The 18,357-nt window shown below is 35.2% G+C and overlaps 3 protein-coding genes across 5 annotated transcripts; all 3 read right to left on the bottom strand.

The window, feature by feature from the left end:
* Positions 1-612: 612 nt before the first annotated feature.
* Positions 613-2,424, bottom strand: LOC124819652 (putative xyloglucan 6-xylosyltransferase 5). Its single transcript, XM_047291209.2, has one exon. The coding sequence runs from the start codon at positions 2,216-2,218 to the stop codon at positions 881-883; it is 1,338 nt and encodes a 445-aa protein (XP_047147165.1). The 5' UTR covers positions 2,219-2,424; the 3' UTR covers positions 613-880.
* Positions 2,425-8,602: 6,178 nt separating this feature from the next.
* LOC124819644 (Pentatricopeptide repeat (PPR) superfamily protein) lies at positions 8,603-11,974 on the bottom strand. Its single transcript, XM_047291195.2, has 2 exons — positions 11,733-11,974; positions 8,603-11,101 (listed from the first exon to the last, which is right to left on the bottom strand). Exon 2 carries the CDS (start codon positions 11,047-11,049, stop codon positions 9,559-9,561), a length of 1,491 nt encoding a protein of 496 aa, XP_047147151.2. The 5' UTR covers positions 11,050-11,101; positions 11,733-11,974; the 3' UTR covers positions 8,603-9,558.
* Positions 11,975-12,365: 391 nt separating this feature from the next.
* On the bottom strand, positions 12,366-17,912 carry LOC124826871 (two-component response regulator-like APRR1). Of its 3 annotated transcripts, XM_088105039.1 has the most exons (8): positions 17,336-17,912; positions 16,779-16,940; positions 16,529-16,662; positions 15,576-15,743; positions 14,618-14,665; positions 14,352-14,451; positions 14,049-14,090; positions 12,366-13,891 (listed from the first exon to the last, which is right to left on the bottom strand). In XM_088105039.1, exons 1-8 carry the CDS (start codon positions 17,520-17,522, stop codon positions 12,972-12,974), a joined length of 1,761 nt encoding a protein of 586 aa, XP_087961165.1. In that variant the 5' UTR covers positions 17,523-17,912; the 3' UTR covers positions 12,366-12,971. The 3 variants fall into 3 exon arrangements, with proteins under 3 accessions (XP_087961165.1, XP_047155774.2, XP_047155783.2); XM_047299818.2 differs by lacking the exon at positions 14,618-14,665 and having other exon boundaries at positions 17,336-17,911; XM_047299827.2 differs by lacking the exons at positions 14,049-14,090; positions 14,618-14,665 and having other exon boundaries at positions 17,336-17,910.
* Between the last annotated feature and the right edge of the window lie 445 nt (positions 17,913-18,357).

Genomic DNA, 18,357 nt, shown 5'->3' with positions numbered 1-18,357 from the left:
CCAAAGTATTTGTTTTCTTCAGGTCTGTGTTACTCGCAAATGGGAAGAGAAAAAAATTATCGGAAGGTGAAAACAACTCGTCAAGAAAATACAATGTTTTATCTCTGTACCTACAGCAGCAGAGTGCGCAGAATGTATAATCGGAACGAAAGCTGTAGCATCTGACAAAGAAATACGATAAAATTAACGTGCAAGAAAGCAGCGCCTCGTGAGATACGATAATCACCTATCAAGCCGCTCTATTGGTCACTATGAATGATACCTTTTTGGCTCCAAGACAAAACATTTTTGCAGTTAAAAGATGTTGGTGCGTCGGGGATATGATATTTATCCTGTTGTTACATGTCACTCCTCACATTCTGGATTCTCTGTTACCATTAAGGTTACGAATCCAAAACATTGCCCAAATATATCATAAAAATTTACTTCGAATCATAATTCAGACAAATTATCACAAACTTCCATTGTTGAATATCATACCCTTATTTCCTTTGCTTTCTCTTCGAATTTGGAAACACACATTTGAGATCTGCAGATCAAATATATCAGAAACAGAAAGTGGTGGTTACCTCATGTTATACAAATCACAACGATATCAAGAGGACATGGAAGTATATTAAGTTCGTGAATTGATTTAATGTCACATAAGCCCAAATACAAAGGTAGCTCAGTATACAGCAGATGAGTAAATAAAATTTGTTTGCTGATTGCTCAAACTGATAAGAAAGAAGATAAATTACGAAAGAATTCTATCCTAACATTCTCAAAAGAAGTACCAAGACAACAGAAAAAGCAGAAGTTACATGTGAACTGTCCCCAAATGAAATTTCACTTCTAAATAATTTCTGTCTATAATACCACCATTGAACAGCATTTCTTACTAGCTCTTCAATCCCTTGCTTTCCGTAGAATGCCTTCGAATATCAAACTGGTCTACAAACTCCAAAGGAGTAACAGTCTCATTTCTGATCCTCTTGATCTTGGTGCTCAACAGACCACGATGCCTGAAACCATAGAGCTTAAGCACCTGATTATCAGCAAAATTGTAAGCCCTCTCCATGCTACTGAGGCACCTCTCCACAGGATAATCTCCATAGCTCCCACAGGGCTTACAGCCGACAAAATGTGTCACAAACGGCCATCTCTCATCACCCAAACCGGGGTGATACTTCTCAATCATCTCCTCATACCGATCAACCAACCCTGCCCAGTAACCGTGCAAATAGAACGAATTCTCAAGAAACACCTTATCCATCCACTTCTCCTTCTGGGACAGCAGCAAGTATATCAATGCAGACTGATCGTCGGCCTCAAATGCCGGCCTCCCCTTGAGATTGGCCGTCAAGATCTTGCCGGCCTCCTCGCGAACCGGCCCCTTGGGACCCATGGGAGCCCATTCATCAAGCAAATCCAAAGACCACTGGCAGTTCCTAAACAGAAAACTCCCAGTATTCACCGCAATCCAAGACTTCTGGTCAAACAACAAATCAGGGTATCCATGAAGAACCAAATTATAAGCATCGTACTTAGACATGGGAAGCTCAAACACCATATCAGTAAAAAAAGCATCACTATCCATCCACCAAATCCACTCAACCTCGGGATGTGACAACATCAACCTCCGAATCATAGGCAACTTTGCCCAGTAGCCAGCAAGTTCCACATCCAAATGAGCCAAATTGTACACAATTTCAATCCCGTGTAATCTACAGTAATCAATCTTGTTCTTAATGGACTTCAAGAGGTAATGATCTCCAATAGGGTTATCACAGGGTTTGGGAGGGGAACCAGTGAGGAGCAAGATGCGAGGTTTACCTCTGATGAAATTAGGGTATTCAGGGTTTTGAGTGAGCCAATTTTGGCGCTCTTGGTCCCAATTATTGATTTTGGGGCCGAGGGTGAAGGTAGCGTTGGGGTTGAAGGGTTGCTGGTCGTCGGGATCGGAGGGGTCGGCGTCGGATCGGATCTCGGCGAGGATGCGGTTGGTCTCCTCGATAAGGTTCTGGTTGACGGCGTCGGAATCGGAGGAGCCGAGATTGACGCCGATGGTGCCGCGGAGGACGAGGATGGTGACAAAGCCGCATAGCATAGTGATCTTGATGTTGTTGAAGGTCTTCTGGATCTGGCGGCCGCGGGGGATCCCGGTGGCGCGGCCTCGGGCGTTGGAGGTGGGTAAACCGGCGCTGGTGCTGCGCTTGTGGTGATTGTCTTGCCCCATGTTGGCACGAGATTTGGGGAATTCACCTGAAACGAATCAGCGAAAGGTGTTGTTTGCAAAATGCCGCATAAACAGAGGATGGATGCTAGAGAGTGGCGGCTGTTTGTCTCCTCGGATCGAGGTTTACAAACAAAATCATTACTTTGTTTTGTTTTTAAGAAGATGAAAGCAAAGGAACCCAGAAAGTAAGAAAGACGTGTTTTAGATACATCTTTCACACTTATAAATAATGATAATAATAAAATAATAATATTTTCTCTTCTTTGTGCTATTTATTTTATATTTAATACTTTTTCTTTTCTAACATAATCGCTGTTTACAGCAGTTGAGTTGAGTTCCTGCCTCCGACACGCTCAGAGATAAATTGGACAAAACTAAAAACGCTTGAAAAATAAACTACGCTGTTAAATATGATACGAAAAACATTAACTTATAAATTGGATAATATCAACTTCCAATTCGGAAAAACATATTTTTTATCGTTTATGGAAATAATGTAATATACCAACAATTCAAATTTTCATTGAATAAAGAATAAAAATTGTTATTACCCTTTTAACAATGAAATAAAATATACACTACTATTATTGTAAATTTTTTATATTGTTATTTAATTATATATTATCTTGTATGTTAAATTATTATTTCTGTAATAAATATTTTAAAAGGTGCCACTTTTGCCATGACTTTATATGGAAAGTGTATATATGAAGTAAAAAACAGGTGCAAAATCCATATGAGGAAATACTTAAAGTTAAATATAGAAAAATAAAATTAATAAATATTTTATTGTTAAAAATTATTAAAAATAATTTTTGAATGATATAAAATATTCCACATGATTGATTTAATATATATATATATAAGGGATTTTTTTCATTTATTTTTTATATGTTTATCCAAAAGACGGATGTTTTATATAAGGTAACGATCATGTTGTGCATCAAATCTATCTTGTTATTTTCTTTTACATCTATCAAAACGTTAGTATTTCGTTTTATTTATAAGAAAAATAATAATATTTTATTACAAACGCTTTTATCTTCTTTTATTTCCTTTAAAAATATTTTAATTTTAATTAATGTCTGGTATTATGTTAAATTATTACAAATATATTTTCATTTTACCAAAAATATCAAGAGATTAGTAAATTTTAGCATAGTTAAATGATTTTCTAGTAAGTGTGAAGTTAATTTTTTTTCTTATAGACGACTAATATCAAGTAAATTCTTTTTAATATAGAATATAATAACATTAATGTTGTGTTCCTTTTTGTATTGAAACGGATGGAATGACGACTGATAAGTTTGTTCTTGATTTGGAAAGATAAGGAAAGATGGATTTGCGGATGTTGGGATTGAGTTATCCTCGCTCAAGTGAGGGGTTTTGAAGGTATGTATGTGCCTTTTACAATACTATCATTCCTTCCCTGAAAGCCATTGAACAATGGTTTCGTTCCCTGAGCTGTGCGTGAGGTGGTGGTTGTGGCGGGTCCTTGGTGGTGCAGGTGGTGGCTTGCGATGGTGCCCGTTGGCATGTGCGATTGCATAATCGATGTTTGGCTCAGTGGATGTGCTCCTTCACTTGGACATGTTGAAAAATTCAGCAACCCCATTTGCTGAAAGGGTGGCGAGTCCATTGAGAAACCAGGAAAACTTTGTTTGGTCCGAGAAGGAGTCCATGAATGGCTTTGGGATGGGTTGGAACCCATTTCATGACTTGGGGAACCGATTCCCATGATGAGTTCGAACCGATTTGATGACTTGGGGAATTGATTATCATGGTGCATATAATTGTTTTTTTAAAGCTATGAGGTATGTGTTGTGCTTTCATAAACATTTTTTTAATTTAATTTAAAGTAATCAAATCTATATTTTATAATAATATATATATATATAATAATAAAAAATGATATTATATTAACTTTTACTATAAAAGTAAATAATAATATTATGTTTTAATCAATTACAACTTTTTTTTATCTATTATATCAATCAAATCTCACTCACAAATTTTCACCATTTTGACTCCCAAATTAATTCACTTTCATCTTCAAATAAACAACACAAACTTTACCACAAAATTCATTCAAACTCATCCATTTACTCTTCTCAAATCCATCTTATCAAATAAACACACGAAATTAATTTTCATTTTACCAACTCATATGATAGTCAATGTTGCAAATTAATAAGTTATATTTATAAATTTATATATAGTTTAAATTATAAATCAGTAGATTATTATAAATAGAATATTAAATTTTATTTAATAATTCATACGTTTGCAGTGGTGTATTAATAATATATATCGTAAGTAAACTATTATTTCATTAGAGTGATACTCGTGATTTAACATGAAGTGAATGAGGCCAAAGTTTGAATCAAGGTGCAGTACTATTTTTTTTTTTTTTAATTTATATCTATCAACAAGTCTGCACTCCAAACAAGATTAAAATCACATAATTATCAAATTTAAAGAACTAAAAACATATATGTTGCACTCCAAACAAGATTAAAATCACATAATTATCAAATTTAAAGAACTAAAAACATATATGTTGAGTTAAGGACTATGAAACATGTGAAAGTAGACATGTCAACAAAACTAAATTTTATATTAGTATTAAGTAAATCACATATCATCAATGAATGTCTCTTTGTTTAATTCATTAAGTATGCAATACAATCTATGAAAAGATTAAATTGATTTTATATAGTCACAATACTTACTTTATATTAATGCTTCTAGCTTCATTGACTCGAATTGGTTTTCCACTAGTAATTTATAAAAATTATCTAAAGATTTCATTTTAAGATGATAATTTTAGACAATGCTGCATATATTTGCAATGTAAATAATTTATTTCATTGTCATTTACATACAATTTATGCAGGATAAATACATAAGCTTTATATTAATCGTTCTAAAAGATATTAAATATATTTTTACTAAATGTAAAATGAATTTGTTTTTATTTTGGTCCTATTAAAAAATCTTTGTTTTGGTCCTCTTAAAATTAAATATTACCACTTTTAGTCCATACTATTACATTGTCCTAGTTAACTACTTATGAGTTAAATAACCATTTCAACTTACACATACTAATAATATAACACGATGTGGGTGTGTATTATCTATAAAATGTTATTTATATATCTTAAAATGAATATTAGAGACTAAAAAGAACTATTTAAATTGTCAGAGGGATAAAAATCAAATAAAAATATTACAAAGAGTAAAACCAAAAACTCAACATTTTATAAGAATCGAAAAAGATAATTATAGAAAACAAAATCAAAAGTTGGTAACTTTAGACAGAATAACAAAAATGCTAATTCATTTAAAAACTACGCCAATCATAAGTGATGAATTGATCTTGTAAAACTATTTCATTAATGTCCCAAGAAACCAAGAATTTATTTTTCAGTGCTTGGACAGAAAAGAGAAGTCAACAAATTCCCCAATCCGACAAGTTAAAAAGAGACAAAAGGTCAAAAGGGAGGAATGTGGTTAAAGAGTTAACCCCAGACAAAAGAGCAGATAATCTTAACTTACTAGAGAATGAAAAAATAAATTTAAGAAAAATGACTTATGTGCCAAACCAGACCATATAAAGGAACTTGTGATACTTAAGGATATTTATAGAAGAAAGGGGGAAACCAATTAACTCACCGCACGTAACTATGCATCTAGATGGAGCCGAATCCAGCTTAGGACGTTCTGGCATTGGACCCATCTTGTCCCTTCACTGTTGTTACGCACTTCTTTGCAACATCATCTTTATACTGTCAACGCGTCCTTCGCTTATTCGCATCTTCTGGGAACAACCACGTAGGTGAATGGGAAGCGCGTGGATTCCACTTCCATTGTGATGGAATGTTGGATTGAAGAGTGGAAACTGGAAACGTGGGTGAGAGCTAAATGGGCCCCACAACATCCCTATATTGACGCCTTCTTCTTGTCTCATTCCTCTGCTTAACTTACATGTGCCATGGACCCATGTGAGGGGTTCCCAGATCTTGATCTTCTGCTTGCTACCTCCATTTTGTAATACTGTGTTATGAGCCTCTGCCACTGTCTTACCTGGACGATGATGTAGTTTCAAAAATAGCACATTCACCTCCTAAAGGGAAAAAGGAGCATTATACTTCTACCAAGCAAACCTCAAAAAGACAGACAAAATAGAAACATGAGATTGTGCGATGGGGTGGGCAAGTGTCATTAATTCCTACAATAACTGATTTCTGAATCTAGATGCCTTTGAAACGGAAGCTTCTACAAGCTTTTCCAAGCATGTGCTCCTCTTTCTCTGCATACATCGTGTGGTATCGTGCAAACACAACGTTCGAAAACTATTACAAGGAGATTCAAAAATGATTTCCGATGCTAGGTCTGAACCATGGAATTCAATAATAAAGGAGATAAGTAATTTGAAAATATGTGCAAGCGATCGAAAAAGCTCCTGGAAAATCAATGCGGTCGAGACAAAAATCTGCAGGAAAACAATGTCTCTGTTTTGGGTTTCAGTTTATGGGAAGTTGACTGATAAGAACCTCTTGCTTAGAAGAACCACGCTACAGAAAACAATAATCAAGTCGTTGTCATTGACAAGGGTGAAGTATAGGAGAGATGCACTTTATGTTAGTTATTCTCTTCAAGTTCCTGTGAAAGTTATGAACGGTGAGGGAAGTACACAAACCAGAAAAATAAGACATGCCCATATCTAACCAATGATATTGTTGTTCTCACTCCAACATGTCCATAAAGTATTCTTATAAAGTATGTTTAATACCAATTTTGGTCTCAATTTTTGTCAGTTTTATTCGAAATGGTCATAAATTTTTTTTCTATTCAATGTTGTCGTAAAGAATGTAATTTATGCTCAATTTAGTTCTTTTTGCAAGCGGCATTTAAATCGTTCACGGTGCAGTATCCAGCTGAGCAATAAATGACACATCACCCTTGACACGTCATCATCATCTCCTACCTCCAGAAGCCCTAATTTTCCCTACACAGAAACCCTAGCCACCACCTAATCCTAACCGTCGCCACCACAGTCACGGCCAACCACCATCTTCGCACCTCCATCATCTTCTCCACCACCTAAGCCCTAATTTTTGAAAATGTATTTCTGATTAGGGTCCCAGCTTGCCAGACCACCATCTTCGCGCATCATCTTCCTCGTGCTTCCAAAACCTTAGGTCGCCACCACCGCTACGCAACAAAGCCTATTTCAGGTCGTCGCCGCCGTAAGAATCGTGTCACTCAACGTGAGAACTTGCAACCACCACATCTACATCCACGACGCCATCAGACCTGTAACAAATCACGAGTCTTCCTCCTCTAGCACCAACCTAATCCGGTAAAATCAACTAATGGAATAGTGCAACATGAACTAGCGATAAAAACTATGAAGAACATAAAACTCACTATGCATTATGAAGTTGACTGTGCAGAATTTAATTAGAATGATCTAAGCTGAATAGAAATACTATGAACGAATTTAAAATGGAAGATTACAAGTAATAACAACTATAGAACTGAATCAAACACATGAAAACGAGAAAATCAAATGTAACTCAAAAATTAAACTGTTAAAGAACGCTCTCACGAATTAAGCTAAGTACAATGATCAAACTCAGAATTATGCAATATGAGATGAAACTAAACAGAATTAGAGATGCAAAATGATATAGAAACAAGTTTATTGCAATTTGGAACGCAGGATTGAAAGTAAAAGCAAGTGTAGAAATGAAATTCTTAATTGGGGAAAAACTATAAAATACTTAAACCTAACTTCTATTTTTGGAACAGAACTGGAAATTGAATGCTAAACTTGAATTAAACCAAGAGACTATGTTTCAGACAACTAAACTAAAACTAAATATTGCATAAAAATATATTAAAGAATTAGAAACAGAAATTTGAATTAAGAAACCAGTGTTGAACATGAATAACAGGAGCAAACAACCTAACAAAACTGAATTAACTATCACTTTAATTGCAAGAAATCTGGAATGTGATTTGGTTTGGAAGTTTGGAATCATTAACGTAATAGGAGAATAGCTAGAGAACAGTTAATTGAATAAAAAATCAGAATCAAACATAGAAATAGAAAAGAATGAAGCGAGAACTTGAAATTTCTGAAAAGTTACTTCATAAACTCAGTTTTGACCATTGCGTTTTCAAGCTTAACTGCCAAGTAGTTCAAATCTTAACTCTTAGATTATGAAGATCCTTTAGACCAATTAACACCCAATTGCAGTCAGAAATTGAGGTTACAGAAGACGCAATATTGAAAAGAAAAAAACATGACCAAACCTAATGTCTATGTTTCTCAATTGAGGAAATTCCAAGCAAAACAGAAAATGAAGATTGAGATAGAGAGAACAAATCTGAATGCATTAGGAACTGAATGAAGAATTACAAATGCTGGAGTTGGAAACTGGAAAGCACCGAGAGATACTGTCCCCTCTCCCAACTTCAGAGAAAAATGAAGAAGATCTAAACTAAAGTGAACTCTCCTCTCTCACATACTGCAATATGTCCGGCCACAGGCCTTATATAGGCTTCTCTATGTTTCTAAAACTGAAAAACCAGTAAAACTGTCGAGAACAAGTCTTTGAAACTGCTAGCAAAAGGTAAAAAGTATGTACAATAACAGGACTACTAGGTAACAAGTAGAACAATTCCAACTTAAATGTTCATACAGGCTAGAGCAAGTCACCTAAGCTTGAGACATCTGTCCTTCTGAGTTTCTCACTGGCTAATACAGGTCACTGCAACTGCTCCAGCCATTCTTCAGTCAACTCTCGGTCAAGCTTGCTTCTAACTGGACTGGATAAGTGCTACAGCAGAAACCACTGCACAACAACTAGAGATCCAAAGAACATGTCCACATACATTGCAAAATCTTGAAATAAAATCTGAATCGAAAATCCAAGCTGAAAATTTACTTTCCAAATTAAAACTGACTCAAGCTGGACTTTATTTTCCCAAAATCACTAGAAATCTACCAAACTAAAATTCTATGAAAAAAATAAATAAATAAAAATATCTAAAAACTACAAATTAACATGTTTTTATAAAATTCGCAAATTATTCAAGAAAAACCAAATATTGGCTAAAACTAAAAAGTAAATGCAATCTAAAACCCAAGGACACAATGTTAGGCTCTAAAAATACAACAAAACCGGGACTTATCAGTACTTCATAACCCCAAAACTGTAGTAGTACTAATTCGATATTAATCTATAATAAGCAAGCAGCAATAATAAGATGTTCTTTGGAGAAAAAGGGCAGAAGAAAGCGGGAACTGGAACTGTAAAACTATCAAATTAATTTGAAGTAAACTTTTTAACTTTTTTCCTCTTTGTTGCATCATATTTTTTTCTCATCTTTATTTTTCCAACAAATTTTTTAACTTTGTGTGTAGACTTGGCTTTAGAGCTGTCTACAAGACTGTTTTTTTCTGGCTTCTTAGGTTTGTAAACTTGCGTTATTGAAGGATCCAAAACATCTTCGGAACACTGAAGAATGATGCCCATTGATTTAGCTTCATCCCAGAGCTCTCTCCCCTTCTCAAAATTTCCGCCTCTACAAAGCTTTGGAATGAGCACGTCATAAACAGGTCCATAACCTCCCATTGAACTTTTCTTCATTTTCTCAAACAGTTCAACAGCATGATTTACCCTTTCAACTCCACAGAGAATACCAATTAAACTATAGTAAAACTTATGATTTGACATCAAACCTTTTCCAATCATTTGATCCACTATCTCTTTCCCCTTACCAAACCTGCCGCTCAGAAATAACACCTTTGCCACAAGATAATAGCTGACCCAATCAGGATCACAACCAGAATTTTTCATTGTTTCGAGTATTTGAACAGATTCCTTGACTCTTCGGGTCTTCCCTAGACAAGAAAGGAGTATGTTGTAACTGATAGAGGTTGGGAAAACCCTATAAGACCTCATCTCGATCATGACATTTAAAGCTTCAGGAACAAGTCCCGAAGGATTATGTCTAAGATTCTGTTCACAGAGGCACCTGAGTAATGTGTTGTAGCATAGCAAATCTGGAATAAACCCATTCGTTTTCATCTCTTTAATAATTCTCCTAGATTCTTTCACATTCCTCTGCACAGACCACCCGTAAAGAAGACTTCTATATATGCAAGGTAGTGCGCCTGTAATCTTGTCTCTATGATGCCAAACTACCCCTTCAGCCCTCTTGGCATGCCCTTTGGAGCAAAGGGCATTAATGATAGCAGTGACAGTAAATTCATCTATAGAACAATTATACTTGTCTAAGTTCTTGAAAACACCCAATGCCTCATCTTCTTTTCCCAGATTAACCAAAGTATCCGCTACAACACCAAAAGTCTCTGCATCCATGACTCGACCCTCCTTCTTGAGATCTCCCATCAAAATATCCATTGCTGTGTAGTCTTTCTTTTCAGCAAAAACTCGAAGAGCATGATTGTAATCCTTGTCTTCCAAACTATGATTCAGATTCTTACTAGACCATAAAAAGAACCTGAGCAATCTTCTAGTGTGTGCCTCGTGCTTACTAGAATCAATAGTCTGACTCACAAGAGACGAAGTTAAAGAATCTTTAAACTTATTTAGGCTCAACTCCAGATCATCTAGCCCACCAACAGTGCTCATGACAACGCTGCAGAGCTCTTGGAACTGGGGAGAGACAGATACTGGCGGCAATGTGGAGTACTGGGAAAATGAAAGTATTTGCAAATTCTGGGTACACATAGCTTTAGACCAAGAACGTTTCCATGCAGGTTTGAACAAGACGTGCGCCATGAATCTCATCCTTGAACTTTGGGTTCGGAACTGAACTTCTATTTAAATTACCAGGGTTCTCCTGTCAGACAGGTTGAAAAATGTTACTACACACACGAGTTTAGAAGAATATTAAAACATTTTCAGTAAAATTTAATTATTTTAATTATAATACATCTTAAAATTTCTATTTAATTCTATTTATAAATATGAATTTAAGTTTCTCGTGCTCAGGAAGTACCATAACAAAAAAAAATTATATTTTTAATAATTTCAGAATACGAAAAGATTAATGTGTCATGGAATTACTCCTTTCCGAAATTAATATGTTTGAACTTCTTTTGTCTTTAATAATATAATTTGAAGTGAAAGTAAAACATTTTGGAAAATAAAAACTCATTGAAGTCGTTAAAGTGATAGTAATAGGCGTCAATGTTGTAACAGCTAAGGACATCATGTTGTATGTAGGAAGGTCCCTTTGCAGTGAAATCATGGTTATAAAACTCGAGAGTAGACTGGTTAACTAAGACGAGTTGACGTTTCTACGCAGAGCTCCCGAGTTAACTCGGAAGCAAACTTGATTTTCATGTAAACTCGCTAGAATCAGCTAGAATCGGTGAACTCGGCCAAACTCGCAATTTTCGAATAGAATATTTTCTAAAACTCAAAATGACAGTGGTTTGGTATGCGAAAGTGAAAAAAAAAAAACTCACTGATTAGGGGATTGGGGTTTCGCTCTTTTTCTTCTGCTGCTCCGCACTGGTTCGTTTCTTCTTCTGAACCGCTCGCCGTCGAGTCACATACCGTCGCACCGGTCGCCGTCGCGCGCCTCACCGTCGTCGTCCGCGGCAGATTGGGAGGAGAAGCTGCGGCGAGGTTGGGTGGAGAAAAGGACACCACTGATCCCCTTCACTATTTAGTAAAAGTGGTGGATGGTTGGATGGGATTTTGTTGATTTTAATGGGTCACCATTGCACTAATTTTTTACCGAAAAAAATTATATTATATTACTTATAATATAATTTTTTTATTACTTTTATAGTTAGGAATTAGGAATTATATTTATTTATTTAATAGTTATATAATTTGATTTTTAATTTTGTAATTGAAAATTGAAATACAGATTAATTTAAAGTATATGGAATGGATCGAATTCAATTGCTCGTGTATTAAAAGTAGAAATATAAATGCTTCAAAAAAATTGATAAAATAATGAATGGAAACAAGATATTTAAATCGTGTGGACTTCAATTAATTTGTGTAATTATTCTATCGAAATATTTGAATTCTAAATTTTATATGTAATTCTGAATCTTACGAGACGAGTCTTCGAAGTTTCCATAAACTTGAATGAAATAGTCTAAATAGTAACATTACCCAGAGGTTTTGTTATACCTCCAACTCTCCACTTGAGTGGGTAAATAGCTACAAACTGTACAGGTATTTAGATTACTACAACAAACCACCATCATAAAAAATCATCACCAGCCACATTCACACTTGGATTTTTCCTCCATAAACTAGCTTAATAACACAACACTTTTACATAGTAATATTACGAGGCTGGTTGCAAAATTTGTTTGACAGTAAATTTAAAAAAATGGTTCCAAAAGTTTTGATTAAACAAAAGTGTAATACTTTCAACCACTTGAGTAAGACCTGCACAGGTACACCTTGAGGAGGATATATGGAACTTTCATTTGACAGAGTGAAATTTGAGACCCCACCAAGATTTTGTTTGAACTAGTTTTGATAAGAATGGTGCAGAGTTGAATAGGAACAGCATACCAGACCCTTCACATTGACAGAACGTGCACATCCACTAATATTGTCACATGAATTTTCCATCAAGATCAGGAGCACTAACAAGTCCTCCACAGGACAATTTCACTGCAGAAAGAAATTCATTGGTGGTCCTTCAGCCTTTTGGTCAAACTTACAATTTGAGATTCTCAAGCATCCTCAGGAGAGAAATCTCTTGCTACATGGTTGTCTTCCTCCTCTTCATCATAATCAGTGGAAGTAGGTTGTCCATTAAGATCCACATCAACACCATTCAACTTTCTCACAAACTGTCCCCTCACACGAGGCCGCCTTTCTGCAAGCCGTTTTCTGTTGACATACCTAATTTTCTTATCAAAACAGCGTTCTTTCCTTTTCTGTCTAAACTTCATCAGTGCTGCTTCTCTCCTATCAACCTTGCTTGATTTCACTTCACATGAACTTGAACTTCCTAACGATGGCCAAGAATGAGTTGTAGAAATCTGACCAGGTTGTAAGCAAATGCTCATTGGATAATATGGGAAGGATGTCATCCCACTTGCTTGAGGAGGACATTGGGGAAGATGATTGTACTGTGCAATCACGGAAGAACCAGAATGACTTTGCAGGTCCTGGATATTCTTTTGATACATTTGTGCTGATGATGGCATCATAACATGATTAACAACTCCTGAAATGCAATATGGATAAGCATGTTGAGCAGGATCGGAACCGTGACTTCCATTTATTGGATGCATTACTCCCCGAGAACGTTCTTCCCTGTAATGCTTTTGCTGAGAAACTTCCACAGATGCAGGTGGAGTACAAGATCTCTCAATAGAAAAAGAATCATGGATACTGTTGCTGCTGGGTAAGTCATCTTGTGAATGATTTTCAAACATTTCTCCATTTTCATGTGTATTAAGGTCATTACCATCCTGTTCACCACATGCTTGATTCACATGTTTCACCCTAACTTCTGTAGTAGTATTGTCAACATGAGCAGTCTCTTCAATGTTGCTCTTCAGTGCTGTTGCTTTGACATAGGTGAAAAAGGCTGATGACTCTCCAATCTTCAGTTCACTCTTCTTTGGACCAGATGAAAAATGTCCTGCAAAATTATGGAAAATTAGAGCGAAACCAGTAAAAATAACAAGGGGTTACTCACTTCAGCCAAATTTTATTCAACTTTAGGACCTATTTTCAACTGTGGCCATTTTTTAAATCATGAATGTAGGAGGCAAATAAGATGTACAAGTGAAAACTACCAATATTAGTTCTGCTGCATGATGGATGCTGTATTGGAGTACCTATGTGAGTAATCATAAATCACAATTAGGCAAGAACCAATGTATTTATTTGATTTTCTTGAGAAATCGAACAGTAGATATATGGACCAAAATTGGCTATAAGGGCACAGAGATAGGAAAAACCGAAGCTTTACAAGAATGTGTTATTTTATGGCATTCAAAATATTGTTCAATACATTGTATTCAATAAACATAATGCACAAAAGTATGATATAATTTTGTATTTTGAAAATAGTGGTTAAAGGAAAAGGAGAAGCATACCTGTTCTGCGATCACTTATTCCAGGCACATCAGGCTGATATTCTGAGACAAGAGCACTGGGAAGCTCCACCACAACATTGGTGGCGGCGGCAATATTAACCTGAAAAGACAAATTTTCTACATGTATTATAATGTATCACGTAACCACTCTGTTCTACAGTTATTACCAGTAAACCACACAGATCATACTTAAACGGAAGTAGCTGGCCCAAAAGACATTTGAGCAATGCTATATATACACTCATTTACAAATGCAAAACTCTCACCTCCTTTTCTGCATTGCTGGGTCTATGCAAGGCTCGTATCAACACTTTCTACATGCATAAATAAATAATCAAATGGCTCTATCCATAGTTGTGAGTTGTCTAGTCTTTAGTAAAAAAAAAAAAAAGTGTTTTCCAAATTGTTATTAGTAACTTCCTTATAGTTATATTTTTTGCTTTCAGCAATGCTGTTTATTTAGGATACTAATTAAGACTTACATCAGAAATGGTGTTTAAGATTTTATTTAAAAATGCACTATGACTCATTTACATTAATCAATTTTCACCCTACCAAAGACTTTGACGGATTTATATTACAATTTAACTTTTATACTACCATCAGAATTAATATCCATTTTCAGGTGGAAAGCAGTGAGAAACATAGTGTACTGGACCAGCAACTAGGATTACCATAACTTTTTATTTAGATCTTGACTTATTTCGGTTTAGCTTGTTTCTTTAATTTTTCCTATGATCTTAATAAGATCTTGATGTTAGGATCATTGCTTTATTAATTAGGATAATTTTTATATAAGATCCTATCAATTATTGATATCCTTTATATTATCGAATAGGATAATTGTTAGTTATGCTTCTATTGAGTAGGAAACTATTTATTTTAAGTGTATCAATTAGGAGAATTCTTAGGGATATCTTAGTAGTATTTAAAGGGTAGACTTGATTGAAATTTCATCACTGAGAAATAGTTTTCAGAAAAAACTTGTGTTAGCTTGGGAGGGTTTCTCACTGTCATTAACAGATAGAAGCACAGCAATACGAAAAAAAAAACTTAGAAAAGTTGAATAATTTGCAAAGTAATCAAAGTTGATTAGAGAAAAACACCGTTTCTAAATATAATAGATTTAATTTCAAGGTGACACACAAAGTCATCAATTTCCAATTCTGTAAAACCCACTACATTCTTTCTTTTATTGTTTAAATATTGTTCTCTAGCATTTACCTCTTCTTCTTGTTGGATTGATACTACGGTCTCTGGATTAGTGCTTCTTTTGGACTTGTCATCTGTATCATCAGAGAACAAGGTGGTACTGTTTGTATTGGCATCACTTGGATCTGATGCTACCAGTTCAAACTCATAATTCAAGATGTTGTTCTCCACAAGTCCAAGCTGCCAGAATAAAAATATCCATTTCAATTTCAAGTTGAGAAGATCTAAGTTGAAAATTGAAAATTTAGTAAAACAAATGTCATATGCAATGGGGATAAGAAAATCCACATAAACAATGAGGAAGCAAGCAAGAGAAAGGGGTGAGGCTGCACCAACATTCCATATTCCATTATGATTATTCCATGAAAAGTTGTTCTCATTCATGACTACTAAATCAATGTTTTCCACATTCATAGTATGAAGCCATGTGACATATTTTCACCAGAAATTAAACTATAAACAAGTTAGATGCACTGATCACAAACTCATACTTTGCTGAACGCTTTGTTTCAATTTCAACTTACCTTTAAAAGATGATCACAAATTCATACTCTCCAAGCTTTCCAAAAATCCTTAGGAAATACTAGACATATACTTTACACATTCACATATACTATAACATTATGTAAAATATCTGAATCTTAAACACTAATGCTGTTCGAAAGCAAACAGAAGCTAAAAGCATGTTCATGTGAATTGCCATTATGCTCAGTTGAATTTCAATCCTTAGTGAGTGTATCATTCAGTTAAACATGTATTTGAAAGTAGGACTACAGCAAACAAAGACCCCAATTAAATATTATAACAAGAAAGTTGACATCATGGAATAGAGATTCTTCAAGTCACAAGAAAGACAGTCATCAATATTCATTTCGTATCAGCATGGAATGGAGATGTTTAAGGACAGGTAGAAAATCAATAATAGTATGAATAAACACAATATGAATAAGTTGGGAAATAGATACCATGCGTCTCCTTCTCCACATGTGTGTCCACAAATTTAATAGTTCATTTGTGCGTAAAGGCTTTACTAGGTAATCTGCTGCCCCAAGCCTCAAGCACTTTACAACAATGGATACCTCATCTTGTGCAGACATCACTTAACCCCCCCAACCAAAAAATTAAAATAGAAACATTGATGAGAAACAGGATACAATTTGCCAAACAAAAAGAGTGCTAAAAATTTCCTTATGAAAATAAAGACTCGAGACTTACTTATAACAGGGATTCGGCATAATTCTTTATCCCTTGCTATGTACTTCAACAACTTCATGCCTTTCTTCACCGGAAGGTCAACTTCAACTAGTATCATGTCTATATATTGCCCCTCCGCATTCAGTGCATCAATTACTTGCCTAGCCGATTTTACTGAAGTAACTGTTAAGCAAAAAATATCCACGCTAGTCATATTTTCAAAAGTTGCAGCAAGCAACTCTCTTGAACAGGCTTAATTAAGACACAAGGGAAGCTAAAAATTCCTCTAAGAATCATCTTTCATGTACACCTTGAACAAATGGATAAGGTTCACAAAGTTGAAAAGCAAAATAGTTTGGATCAGCCAGCGAATACAATAGTTGGACTAATTACACAAATTGATTTTCAAAATGAAAGCATGTAACTCAATGATACATATAATATAACAATTCAAAATCACCCCCTTCATATTTCGGACATCACTTACCATCCTAGAAAGAAAATTTCCAATTCAACTTTTTCTATCAGAACAATAACTGACACCAAAAGAAGAAAGTAAAAGGGGGTTTAATTCATACCCTGATAAGAACACCTCAAAAGAAGTGCAAAAACCTCTTCAGAACTCTTGGAATCGTTGTCACACAACAAAATCCTCACTTTGCTTCTGTCAATAAAGCCATCTCCACTCTTACTATTATTCCCACCACAGTTACTTGCTTTATTGTTCAAATTAATAATTTCCTCAGTCTCAGTATCGGCATCCATCGTAACCCTTCTTCCCTGTACTAGAAAAAACAACAACTCAACACTAAACCCTCGCTCAAAATCAAATCTTGCAACCACAACCCCAATCAAGACACATGATATTCAAAGCCCATTTGTTCATATCTGCTGATCGTTGCGGCACCGGCAAAATTCAAAGCCTAGGAGAAGCGGCGCAAGTTAGCAGTTCACACAAAAAAAAAACTGAATTTTTTTCTGGCCCTGTAGTGAGAAAAGATCAACCATGAGAGTATTTTGTACTTGGGAATGGGATTTTCAATCCGAGGAAGAAAAAAACTAGATGGTGGTAGGAGCTAACGTGCGCCTGATGAAGTTGGAGAGAAAGGGGCGTACCGTAGCAAAAAGGGTAGGGGATGACGTGGAAAGCAGGGAGAGAAGAGAGTTGAAAAAGTGAAAAAGAAATAGATATGAGTGGGTTAGGGAGTGGATAGTTAGTTTGAGATAGAGAGAAAGCCACGTCACTCCAAATCTCCATCATTTCGTGCAGCCACAATCTCACCAAAATATCCCAAATCTTCTCTACCTCTATTTTTCTTCTCTTTTTTGATACACAACCAGTTTTCAGATTCACTCATTCCAGTAATCAAAATACCTCGTTCTGTTCATTGTTCTTTTTTTCCAACCCACCTATGATGTTCTTGTTAAATCAGCCACAAGTGTACTTCCTTTATTATGAATAAATAAATGTGATTTATGTTTCATCGTATGGAACTTATCTAGGATTTATGTCGAGCTGCACTAAAATTAACGAGAATTTTATTTTAAATGCCAAGTCCTTTTTAATTCAATAAATGATATTTAATGAGAAAAAAAATGT

This window comes from Vigna umbellata, chromosome 1 (genome assembly GCF_029865625.1).
Source record: "Vigna umbellata cultivar VRB3 chromosome 1, Vumbellata_1.0, whole genome shotgun sequence".
Taxonomy (NCBI): domain Eukaryota; kingdom Viridiplantae; phylum Streptophyta; class Magnoliopsida; order Fabales; family Fabaceae; genus Vigna; species Vigna umbellata.
Note: the sequence above shows the minus strand (reverse complement) of the source record. Positions and strands in the feature narration are given on the sequence as shown.